Genomic DNA, 13,340 nt, shown 5'->3' on the forward strand with positions numbered 1-13,340 from the left:
AGTGTGCAGCGGGTCGGGCGGGAAGGGGCTCCGTTCCCGGGGGCTGAGGCTGGGAGTCCAGGGAATGCGGGGACTCGAGGTGGATGCGCGGGGTAGGAATGTCGGGATCTGGGAGGTCGAAGCGCGGCGGTTACCTTCGTCCTCATCCTGGAAGCTGAGCAGGCTGGCCCGGGGCACCTCTTTGTTCTCTCGTGGCCTCTTGCGCGGCTTCAGCCCGTTACCGGGCTCCGCGCCTCCCGGGAAGCAGCCCCCGGCTTCAACCCCGGGGCCCGAGGTCAGCGCGGCAGGAGGCGGCAGCCCCGGGCCCAGCAGCGACTCCCCCCCGGGGGCCCTGTCGCCGCCGCCGGGGCCCGGCTCTTCGCCGGTGCCCGGCGGCGGCAGCAACGGCGGCGGCTCCTGCTCCTCATCGCGCTCTCGCTCCTCCTCCTCCGAGTCATTCCGCTTACGCACGTTCACTCGCCGGGCCTTTCGGAACATTCCCGCGGCCCGCACGTCGGTCTGACACCGGCTCTCACACGGCGGCCCCTGCAGCGCAGAACTGGCGAAGGCGCACGCGCGCTCCCCCAAGCTTCAGCCGCGTCGCGTCTTCCCTCCAGAGACAGCGCACCCCCTGAGCCCTCTTGCGCTCACGCTCTCAGTACTTGGAGAGAACTCCGCGCCTCTCGCGAGAACGTCAGCTGTTTGCACTGTCCTCTGTCGGCGTGGAGGACTATCGGCATGGAACTCTGGGGACTCCGGTGCTATCCGACCGGTCACAAAGAGGATCATAGAGATGAGAGGACAGAGTAAACCCTGCCGTCCCTCCGCGCAGGGAGCTGCAGTGCGCCTTCCGCACTTACGTAGTCACGCGAGGAAACCTCCCGCCAAGCGCTGGGAGGGGCAAATAGAGAAGGAGGAGGAGGGGAAGGAGGAGGAGGGGAAGGAGGAGGGGAGGGAGGAGGGGAGGGAGGAGGGGAGGGAGGAGGGGAGGGAGGAGGGAGGGAGGAGGGGCGGAGCCAGAAGGGGAAGCCAGGTTTGGCGAGGGAAAGTGCAATCCGGAGGGTGAGATGTTACTCTCGAGACTGAATTGAGGTGTGGTATGATAATTATGACTAATTCTACTGAGTAATACTTCGTATGTCTACAGCTTTATGGCTACCGAGCACTTTCAAAAACACTGAATCTCATTTAGGATGAAATGTTCCTTGGCCTGATATTTTAGCCACCTTCCCTCTGTTACAACGAAAGCAAAAGTGTTTTTGGTGTTTTCGAAAGAATGCCAGGTTTGCTAGCAGTTCCGAAACCTGGCTGATTTCAGAAACAAACGGAAGGAAAAATCGACTTGAGGGTTGGAGATGGTTGTGACACATTTCAGACTTGTGTCACAGAGTAACAATCTTAACTGCCAAGGGCGGAACCGGGTATTTGACTTTGAAGTGGAACTCACCTGCTTTCTCATTGTGCCACCAAACGTAGGGCCTTTTCCTTCACCTGTGTGCATATATGCGAATTTTCTTGTCTCAAAATTAAAAAGGTAACAAGGGGCATTCATTCATATAGTGAAAAAAAGCCACCCATCCTTAGAAACCTTCCAGTTTGCCGGCAATGTTAAAAGTTTCTTATGATCCTCCAGAGATATTCTATGAACATAAAAGCAAAGATGTATATTTTATGAATTACCCTTTTTACACAATGTGCAAACAGTGCATTTTTAGTCTAACATAAATTGGAGATCAGTTCATATCTGTTCTTAAAACGTTGTCTCTTCTAATACCCACCTGCATAGTGATCCATTGTTAGATTGTACCATAATCTATTTAACCAGTCCCATTAAAAAATTGGTATTAATGTTATTTCCAGTCTTGCTGTAATAATCAATGCTGCAATGAGAAGCTTCGAAAAATGGTCACTAGTAGGATGAACTAGTAGTGGAATTGCTAGATCCAAAGGTGTGCGTTTGTAATTTGGCTAATTCTAAGTTGTTCTTTATAGCAGCTGTGCCAGTCTGTACTCCTACCAAAGTGCCTACTTGCCTACACCATCCTGTCAAAATTTCACTTGAGATTTAAGTTCCAAGTTGAAAAAGATCCCAAGCTCAAGAATTTCTATGTCATACACATCTGCCTCTGGTTTTCTTTGATTGGATTTGAGATCTGTCCACCCATGACTCACTTTTGGAAACTGGCAAGATGATCTAGGCTGAGAGCGTCCTCTGTAACATTTTCTTCCAGTTAATAGGGAAATTTAATAACATCTAGCTTCCATTCTACTCAAATTACTCTAAGTTCTTATATTCTGGCTATTCAGCATTGATTTAAGTTCTGATTCCAACAGTGTTTCGTTGGTGAAATTGAACTCCAATTCCTATCACAAAAGATTCAAATTGTGCCTGGTCAGCCTCTAGACACCAACTCCAGAGCCAAGAGACAGATTTGCAGTAACTTGATTAGGGTAGAGGTAACAAAGACAAGGTCCAGAGGACTTAAGGACTATTTAATATTTTGGCCTAAAACCTCAAAAAGATCTTCCACTGTACAAGTGGTGATTGAATATGGGTAGAGAGGAGAACACTGGTCGTTTTAAAGCAAGCTAACAAATTAAAAGACAACATGTATTTATAACTTTGACAATCTACCTATTCAGGTAATTGAAGGGCAAAGTTAAACTGTTAGAAGTTACCTTGCTGCCAAAGCAAGCCAAAGGTCCTTCTAGAGGTTATAGACCCTGTGGAAATTATATTCCTGAAACTGAGTAGCTGCTTTAATTGTCTGTCATCCAGTATATTACCTGAAACTAATTATTTTATAAAATGCTCTGTGCTTTGAGTATTAAACTGACTAATTTGTTTATTGAATACAGTATGTCATCACTATGTTTTTTTTTTTTTTGGCCATGCTACATGGCACGTGGGATCTTAGTTCCTGCACCAGGGATCGAACCCGAGGCCCCTGCGGTGGAAGCTTGGAGTCTTAACCACTGGACCTCTAGGGAAGTCCCAAGTGTGTCATCACTGTTTAATGTTGGAGTGCTTTTAGTATATGGGAAGACAAAGACTGCTTCCTTAGAACTCTTACATCCATCATTTTGTTTGAATCAATCAGTTCAGTGCTTTTTTAAAGTTATCTTTCCAAGCAATAATTCTGATTAGTTGGTGTTTTTTTTCCCACCAAATTATGACTTAACATGGATTAACTGGCCCATAAATTCAGACAAAAAAGGCAAACCACTTTTGTTTTATTTGCCGACTCCGACTCTGTAGTCTGGAACGATAGTTACCAAATTCAGGTCTATGAACCTGTGAAGTTTTCCCTAGGCAGCTGCCAGATGAGAAGAGTAAGAACAGTCTGTTCATGTAGAGTAGCCAGATGTCCTTTCTTGGGGGGAAAAAATGGTCCTTTATTCAGAGATTGTCTTTCTCTTTCCATGTTAAGATACTGAAATCTCTTTCCTTATATGAAATAATGATGATAGTATATGGTAGTGTGTTTGTTTGTTTTTATACCCTTATTTGGCAAACTAAAAAGTAGTGAAAGCTATGAGTCCTCCCAAATTGTTTATTTTATCTAAAAATTTTATTTGGCAGGCAAATAAATAGTCTAAATAATAGTCTAATCTAATAGTCTATGAATCTCTGATCTACAAAGTTTTCTTTTCTTCCTAAAACTATAACTCAATAATTCTGTTCTGGAAAAAAAAAAAAAAGCTGAAGAAATCATTTAATTATTTAATTAAATTATGTTAGCCCTTGCCTTGGCAAAGACAGCTCTGCATTAACTTAAAGTAAAATGTAAGCTTCATGGGGGAGGAGATTTTATGTTTTGTTCACTGCTAGCTTCAGAGTACCTACCATAGTGCCTGGCACACAGTAGGCAATAAATATTTGTTGACTGAATGGTACTAGACATTATCTGTGTATTTGATTAGTGGTAAATGTTTTATCCTATGTTGGTATAAATCAATATTTTCAACAGTTTACATTTCTTTATTCTCAAAACAAGATCACAAGACATTTGTTATAAGTTACTGGGTAGATTAGTTCTTAAAGTAGTTATAGATACCTCCCCCTCTGCCTTTGGGAACTGCCTTCTCTGGGAGAAAGGCACCCCACCCAGCGAAGGCTGGAAGCCTGGTTACATTGTACTGACTAAGCAAAGGATGGGGACCTGATCCAAGGTAGGCCAATCACGTTCTCCCAAGATTTTGCACTTGAAACAGAGAAAGTGAGTCCCTGCTTGTGGCTGGACTTGCAGTGAACTCAGAAGCTGCAGGAAAGCCATAAATTACCATGTCAATTCAGGAGCTGAGAAAGCTAGTCTGTGTATCAGGAGAGAAGGATGAAGCAGATGTGCTAGAAAGCAGAAGAGGACAAAAAGGATAGCATATGGGATTCTCGTGCCTTTCCCGGTTCCTATTCTCAACTCTTCTTAAAGCAGGACTGCACTCCTGTCTGTGGGTTCCCTTAGATACCCCCAGAATCCTTAGAATAAATGTCTTTTTGTTTTGTTTTGTCGTTGATGATGTTTTGTTTGTGTGCGTGTTTGCTTAAAGTAGTTCAAGTTTATTTCCATTAATTAAAAGCTAAGAACACTAGGACCAAAGAGTTCTAACGAAATAAACAAGAGTTATTTTAATTTTGTAGTAATGGTAATTTTATCCAACTTAATAACTCTTCAGTTATAGCTTTTGTTCAGAGAGGAGCTTTTCTTTCTTCCTTTTTTTCTTTTTTTAAGATATTCATAGAGGTATGCTCACTGACATTTAAGCAGTGGGTTAAAGTGAGGAAAGCTCTTTACCTTGCAAGTATATAGTTATTGTAAGTAAAGAGAGACAAGTATCTCCATCCAGAGCAGGTAAATGGTCCTCTTAAAAATGTTAGAAAATTTCTATATTCTCTGTCTCAAACTGCATTTAGCCATTGTATCTAATTCAGTAAGATTATCTTTTCAGTCAAACCATGATTATTGATGGGATCCAGATTTAAAAGAGTCAGACTTTTAAAAGTTTAAAAAAATTGTTTTTTGCCATATTAGTATCCCCAGTGGAAAGCCGCTCAACTTTTATAAATGTATTGGCAATTCAACTGTAATGGCTATTCCTTACATTTTCTGAAATGACAGTTTCTTCAACAAAAAGAAAGTTGGTGAAATTTCTCTTCATCCAAATTTAGAGTAACATAAAAGTAAACGATGTTTTATTTCCTTGCATGGAAATACTGAGCTTATTCAGTATTTTAAAAATACATCTTCTACTTAGACTGGGTAATTCTGTTATCATCCATTCATTCAACAGTACTTATTGAGCAGCTGCTATGGTCTGGGTACTATGCTAGGCAATAGGAATCAATATGAACAAGGCAGATGTGTTGTTATAATGAACAGGAAAGGTGTGTTCTTTCACCTTCTGGATCTTTAGTCAGGTGCTAAAGACAGATAAAACATGTAAAAAGCCAAAAATTTATTACAATTGCAGTTAATATTATGAAGAAGTCAATAGGATATTATTATGCAAAAACCACAGATATAAAATCATAAATTTCAATTTGATTCATTTTTTTCCTTTGTGCCAATGGCCATTTATTTATTTATTTAAAAAGATTTATTTATTTATTATTTATTTATTTTTGGCTGAATCAGGTCTTAGTTGCGGCATGCGGGATCTTCGTTGAGGTGCGTGGGGTCTTCGATGTAGTGCTCGGGTTTCTCTCTAGTTGTGGTGCACGGGTTCCAAAGCGCATGGGCTCTGCAGTTTGCGGCACCCGGGCTCTAGTTGAGGCTCGCGAGCTTAGTTGCCCCGCAGCATGTAGGATCTTATTTCCCCAACCAGGGATCGAACCCTCATCCCTGCATTGGAAGGCGGATTCTTTACCACTGGACCACCAGGGAAGTCCCTGGCCGTTTAAATATCTTCACCATTAGTAAATGTGGAAAGATTTCTGGGATTGTGTAGAGCATTTTCCTTCAAGATGATTACAGTTAGTAGCTCCAGGATGTCTCTTTTAGTAAACTTTTCTTTGAATATTTCATGCAAAATGAGGAGCAGCTGAAATCATTTTATCTGTTTAGTATTTTATATCTTCTAGTGTTAAAATGTAAAAGAGTATATAATTCATAATCATAGTACCTATATGATATTTATATTACATTCACAATGGACACTTTATGAATACATCTAAGAACTATACAACCAATGCAAAAGCAAAACTAGTGATGCATCCTTTCTGAGAGGACTCACTTATCTCTGTTAGCGCAATATCATTTGTACATTACTGTCTTTCCTTCTTGGGGAAAAAGTCAAAAGCAGATACGTTATTAAAGACAACAGAGTTGGGGACTTTCCTGACGCTCCAGTGGGTAAGACTCCGCGCTCCCAATGCAGGGGGCCCGGGTTTGATCCCTGGTCAGGGAACTAGATCCCACATGCATGCCACAACTAAGAGTCCACATGTTGCAACTAAGAAGCCTGCATGCTACAACTAAAAACAAAAACAAAAACAATAAAAAAGATCCTGCATGCCACAGTGAAAATCCCGTGTTCCACAACTAAGACCTGGTGCAGCCAAAATATGTAAATTTTAAAAAAAGACAACAGAGTTATAAGTATCTCTTCTGGGTATAAAGACAAAAGAATGTTTCTTTTTTCTGTGTTATTTAGTTTTACTCTAGGGCAGCAAAACTATACAATAAATACACAGTAACATTATAGTATGATTACAGAGGGAAACATCAAATCAAGCTTTGAATTTTATTCTTAGTATTTATTTATTTATCTTTGGCTGCGTTGGGTCTTCGTTGCTGCGCACGGGCTTTCTCTAGTTGCGGCGAGCAGGGGCTACTCTTCGTTGCGGCGCGTGGGCTTCTCACTGCGGTGGCTTCTCTTGTTGCGGAGCATGGGCTCTAGGCGCGCGGGCTTCAGTAGTTGTGGCTCGCGGGCTCTAGAGCGCAGGCTCAGCAGTTGTGGCGCCCAGGCTTAGTTGCTCCGCAGTATGTGGGATCTTCCTGGACCAGGGCTCGAACCTGTGTTCCCTGCATTGGCAGGCGGATTCTTAACCACTGCACCACCAGGGAAGCCCGAGCTTTGAATTTTTGAAAAAACTATTGAAAAAACTAAGTTGACTTTAAAAACTAACCTTTGTCTGACTTTAAGAGTACTACCTGCATTACTACATTTTAGAAATTTAGAAAATGTAGAACAATACAAAGAAGAAAATAAGAATCACTTATAACCTTAACAGTTAATCTTTGGTGAATTTCTCTCCAGAATTGTTTTATGAAAATTCACTCATTCATTCTTAGTGGCTTCAACATTCCAGTGCAATATCTACTTGGAGTTAGTTCTCTAACCTCCTGACTCTAATCCTCCTATCATAATCATTGCATCTTGGACCTCCTCCAAGTTACTAGGGAGTTACTGGGAGTCTTCCCCAGTGAAAGCGTCACTTCCATCCTTCTAGTTTGCTTACTCTACCTCCGGTCCAATGAACCCATCACTTTTCACTGCCCATCCTCTTGCTCCTGCCCTTGTTTCCCTCCTTATCCAGATTGGATTTCATGGGGACAAGATTATAGTCACTCCCTTGCAACAACTTCAATTCCCTTTCCCCCTCCTGCTTTGTTGTACTCACCCAGCAAAACCCTAGTCATAGTTGAGCCAGACTGTGGCCTTCTCGTTATCTGTCCCTGAGTGGCTAATTTTCCTTATTTTCTCTTAAATTAACTACAGACTTCAAATGGACACTAAATACATTATTTTTCTTTGTAATATATTATTTGAATATGCTTCTCAGTCTCAGTCAGGCAGATGAAGTAGTCAAATAATGTGTAAGTTTATATGGGATTTTAATAATATAATCAGTGAGCTCAAATATATAGATAGATAAAATTTTGTACTCTCCAAACAGAGTCTATTTAATCACCTACGTCATCTGTGAGACATTTATAAATATCAGTCATTAACCTGGCTACCAAAAAAAAAACAAACAAACCTGAACAAATTCCTCAAAATAGAGATTTTTATAGGGCACGTTTTCCAACCAGAGAAAAAGTTAAATGACAAACCAAATTCAAGAAGTTGAACGACACTTCCTAATTAAAAAAAAAAAAAAAAAAAAAAAAGCCTTCACTACGTTGGAATTAATAAACTGTCATCTAAATCTCTGAATCAAAGAGGAAATAAAATATACATTATCTAAAAACTCTAGAAATTAATAAAAATGTTATTTCCATATAAACATATATAGTACATAGCTAAAGGGGTACACAGAGAATAATGTATAACTTTAAGTTTATAATTACCAAAGTGAAAGCAGAAATAAAGTATTCAGCCTCAGAAATGACAAAGGAAAGAAAAACCCAGCAAAATAATTCAAAGAATGTGTGGAGTAGGAATAGTCAAAGATAAAACAGTAATTAATAAATTAGAAAATAATAAAATAAATCCCAAAACATAGGAATTATAAGAAAAACCCAAGCTTAATTAAGGAAGAATACAGAACACACGTACATATCCCCACAACTTTACATATAACCAGACACGAGGAAGAGCCAAATTAATTATGAGAAAATGTGATACGGAACCCAGTGACAATACGTTTGAAATTCTACAGAAAATGTGTGTTCTAGCAAAATACAAATTTCACAACTGACTTAGGAAGAGCCTAATAGCTCTTAGCAAACCAATAAGCAAAGAAGAAGCAGGAAAGACTTTAAGTAAGAGGTAAATCGACTTTGAGTTAAGGATGTGGGAATAACCGTAGGTTTTTATCATTTCCTTCTCCCATCACTCCAGTGAAACAACGGCAAAGGCTTAAAATGTGTAAACATATGGCAATGAAGAGATCATGAGAGAGTCATCTGCACCTTAGGGATTTCAACAAATTTATCTATCTCGTGTTTTTAATGTTCCCGTGGTAAGTTTGCTTTCCCATACCAGGAGATTATTATGTACCTCTTCTCAAACCCTTCATGCTATCCCCAACTAATAACTACATAATTATTTACTGAAAAGAGAGAACCATCAGAGGGAACCACATCTACAAACCAGCTTGCATCTGTACTCCTCTTCCTTGCCTCCACTCATGAAAATGAAAAAAGTGGCCTTCTCCCTATCAAAGATGAATTCATCAACTTGTGCTCAGAATTCTATCCCCTTAAAGGCTTCACTCTTTTGGCCTTCCTATCTTCTGCCTCATCAACACTTTGTACTGTGTCATTCCCATCAGCATGCACACCTACATTAGTAGGTTCATCCTAAAATTTCTTTTGACCACTCTTTCCAGCCACTGCTCTGTTTCTCTGGTCTCCTTCACAGCCAGACTTCTCCATACATTTGTCTTCACTAACTCCAGCCCTTTCTCATGTCCCATTCATTCCTTAAACCTCTCCAATCTGACTTCTGTCCTTACAACTTTACTAACACTTCCATTATTGAGGTCACCAATGCCTTACCTCTCGAAAAGCCAGAGGACCCTCCTATGTTTACCTTATTTGACCCATCAACAGCCTTCAACGGAACTGACCCCACTCTCCTACTGAAAACACGGTCCTCTCTAAGGTGTGCTGGGGCTGGCTCGTCTAGATTACAGAGCTGATTCTGCACATCTCCTCCCAACTTCAAGTTCAGTGATGCCACATTGTAGCTTGAAATTGGCCATGGTAGGAGTATTTACACCATGGAAATCAGCAAATGCCTCAAATTGGACTCCTTTTTCCTTGAGAGCTGATTATTAAACGTTTACCAGAACACCATTCCTTCAAAAACATCCCAGGCTCATGTTATTTCCTTCCTCACTAACCTTGTCAACCCTTTATTGGCTCTCCTCTAAGTGATCCCTAAGTATTCAGGTGCTTTATTTTTTGATCCTGGGCCCTCTTTTTCACTCTCTTGTTAGGTGACCAAATTAAGTCCTGTGGCTTTAAATACTCTTATAGTAAGGAGAATCTTAGGCCTGTGACCAATATGGATCAGGTAGTAAGCTGAAGTTGAATTCAATTAAATGACAAATAAATATTCTCCTTTTGAGAAATTGCTCCTGGCTTGATGTGAGCCCTAATAGAGACTGAATATTTAACCATGGGACACCAAGTGACCGTATGATCTTAGCTGCCCCAAATAAACTGAAGTTATCTGATCTACTAAAAATATAATGATGGGCATGCAGAACAGCCCTCTATAAATGAGTGGAAGTCGTATATATGTGACTGGATGCTAGCGATCTTGAAGACACAAGCAAGTTGAAAGAGTACTTACCTGTTCCCTGTGCTTTGTTGCTCTTACTCTTGATGCATTGCTACGTGTCCCTTGAGCCATACCTATGACCAATTGATTAAGGAAGAAACAATTCAAGTCTAGAACACATATGGTTCCACATGATGTGCTGGCATCATCTGAAGTGGGCTCAGTAGCATTATAGCCCCAATCAGGCATAGGCATGAGGGAAGCAGTGAAGGGAAACCTTCCCAGCAGCAGAACACCAAGCAGTTCATCTGGTTGTCTGCTTTGCCTGCAAAGAACACGGGGTAGAACTACAGATCTATTCTGACTCATTGGTAGTAACTAATGGCTTGGCTGGATCACCACTTCTCAACTGGGGTTCCTAGAGGCAATTAGCCATAATGCCCTAAGGTAACCATTTTACGTAATAAATGAACTTACCTTGTATGCATCTAGGTGTGTTCCATCTTGGGAGAATTGAGAGAATAGTCATTCAAATCATTTTCTATATGGTTTACTTCTCTCACAAAACCCAGAGGAAGAAAGGCTGGGGTGAATGTTACAGGACTTGGAAGGAATAAGACAAGGAGATGTGGGGAAGAGTTATAGGGACAGACTCAGAATAGGCACAGGTAAGAGGATGTTTGGGTCTGTGTGAATACTCCAAAATGCCCCCAGCAAAAAGAGCGCTCCCAATAATAAGGTGGATGAGATGACTCATTCTATAGATACCAGTCTACCTCTTTCCCTAGCTATTCCTGTGCTTACCCAATGGGCTCATGAACAAAGTAGCCATGGTGTCAGGGATGAAGGCTCTGTATGGATTCAACATGGACCTCTGATCTGTTTAGCATCCAACCTGTCATCAGCAGAGACCAATCTTGATCTCCCAATATGGAACACTCCCTGGGAGGACCAGCCAGTTTCATTATACCAGACCCTTTCCATCATGAAGGGGACAGCAGTTTGTTCTCACTAGATAAAATGGATCCTTATTCTATGGAGTTGCCTTTTCCTGTTTGTACCAGTTAATTTTATGTGTCAACTTGACTGGGCCAAGTGATGCTCAGACAGCTGATAAAACATTATTTCTGGGTGTGTCTGTGAGGGTGTCTGGTAGAGATAAGATCACCCTCACCAATGCAGATGGGTATCATCCAATCCTTTGAGGGCCTGAATATAACCGAAAGTCAGAGAAAGAGAAATTTACTCTCTTTGCTTGAGACATCTATCTTCTCCTGCCCCTTTCTTTTTGTCCATGCCGCACAGCATGCAGGATCTTAGTTCCCCAACCAGGAATCAAACCCACACCCCATGCAGTGGAAGCACAGGAGTCTTAACCACTGGACTGCCAGGGAAGTCCCATTCTCCTGTCTTTTATAGCTGTTGGGTTTTCCCCAATTCAGGACCCAGTGAAGATTGCACATTATATTTAGTTGTCACGACTGGTTCGTCTCCTTCATTCTAGGACACCTCATCCCTTTTTCTAAACTTTCATGACACTGATATTTTTGCAAAGTCCAGGCCAGTTTTTTTGGTTTGCTTATTTGTTGTTTTTGCAGAATGTCCCTCAATTTGGATTTGGATTAGATGCAGGTTTAACGTTTTAGGCAAGAATACTACATAGGTAATGTGTCCTTCTCAGTGTATCACATCAGGCAGCCCATGATGCCCATTTGTCCCATTAAGTTCAGTCCCTAAATAAGGACCTTTCTCCATCATAAAGGTACCATTTGTGGTTAATAACTAATCTGCAGGATGATAATACTTTTAGACAGTATTTCATCCAATCCTTTTAGCATCCATTAATGATTCTTTTCAGAATTAATTATTATTGTGGTGTTTGCAAAATGGTGATTTTGTATTTCTATTATTCCTTCTATATATATTAGTTGCCATTCTTCTGTAAAGTAGTACTTTCCCTTCCCCATTCCCACTTCTTTCTTTTTCTCCCTCCCTTCCTTCCTCCCTCCCTTCCTTCCTTCCTTCCTTTGTTTTGACAGTACTAACTCATGGAATTTTTTTCAAGTCAATATGCTAAAATCCACTCTGGTAATTGATCATATATTTAAAAAAAAAATAAATCTGTTGGTTTTTTATTTTTTTTTAAGTTATACAATTTTTATTTATTTATGGCTGTGTTGGGTCTTCGTTTCTGTGCGAGGGCTTTCTCTAGTTGCGACAAGTGGGGGCCACTCTTCATCACGGTGCGCGGGCCTCTCCTTATCGCGGCCTCTCTTGTTGCGGAGCACAGGCTCCAGACGCGCAGGCTCAGTAATTGTGGCTCACGGGCCCAGCTGCTCCGCGGCATGTGGGATCTTCCCAGGCCAGGGCTCGAACCCGTGTCCCCTGCATTGGCAGGCAGATTCTCAACCACTGCGCCACCAGGGAAGCCCCGGTAATTAATCATATTGATGCTCAGATGGTCCCTTTGTGATCAGTGGAATTCTTTAAGCTGACTCCTATATTTTTTTATATGTCCCCATCAATTTATTGAGCTTTTCTTACTTTCTGTCACATTAAGATGTTCCAGGCTCACCCTTAAATATTTGCTGCCCTAGCCCTGTGGAATCAGTTATTTCTTCAAGGCCCTATTTTCTTTTTAAAAATTATTTATTTATTTATTTATTTATTTATTTATTTATTTAGGCTGCACCATGTCTTAGTTGCGGCCTGTGGGATCTTTTAGTTGCAGCGTGCAGACTTAGTTGCAGCATGCGGACTCTTAGTGGCGGCATGCAGGATCTAGTTCTCCGACCAGGGATCGAACCCGGGCTCCCTGTGTTGAAGTCCCGGGGTCCTATTTTCTTTGTTGTTGTTTTTTTGTTTGTTTTAATGGGGAATGGTTTTGAGGAACCAAAATGTAGGTATCGGTGTGCTTTTTGCTACAGGAGTGTCATTGCTTCTTGGCCCTCTCAGTGGATAAAGCTAAGAAATAGGTCTTTAAAATGTCTTTTAAAACACTACATATCAGGGTTTTATTTATTTTGTTGAGTGTGATGGGAAAAATGTTAACAGTGCAGACTAAACTTAAAAACGTATCATGTCTGTAGCCCTTACATTGTGACTAGTCCCCTAAATTGAGGAAAATTTCCTCCAGTATTTGAAACCTATTATTTGATTCAGCAAAGAAGTTGCTTACATCATTGACT

The 13,340-nt window shown here is 41.1% G+C and overlaps 1 protein-coding gene across 2 annotated transcripts in view; it reads right to left on the minus strand.

The window, feature by feature from the left end:
- PAXBP1 (PAX3 and PAX7 binding protein 1) overlaps positions 1-622 on the minus strand; it is a 33,765-nt gene extending 33,143 nt beyond the window's left edge. For both annotated transcript variants that reach the window (XM_036850186.1, XM_036850185.1), the window contains exon 1: positions 135-622. In XM_036850186.1, the coding sequence (XP_036706081.1) occupies positions 135-477 (343 nt within the window). In that variant the 5' untranslated portion in view covers positions 478-622. The remainder of the gene's footprint in view (positions 1-134) is intronic.
- Between the last annotated feature and the right edge of the window lie 12,718 nt (positions 623-13,340).

The sequence above is a fragment of the Balaenoptera musculus genome, chromosome 4 (genome assembly GCF_009873245.2).
Source record: "Balaenoptera musculus isolate JJ_BM4_2016_0621 chromosome 4, mBalMus1.pri.v3, whole genome shotgun sequence".
NCBI lineage: Eukaryota > Metazoa > Chordata > Mammalia > Artiodactyla > Balaenopteridae > Balaenoptera > Balaenoptera musculus.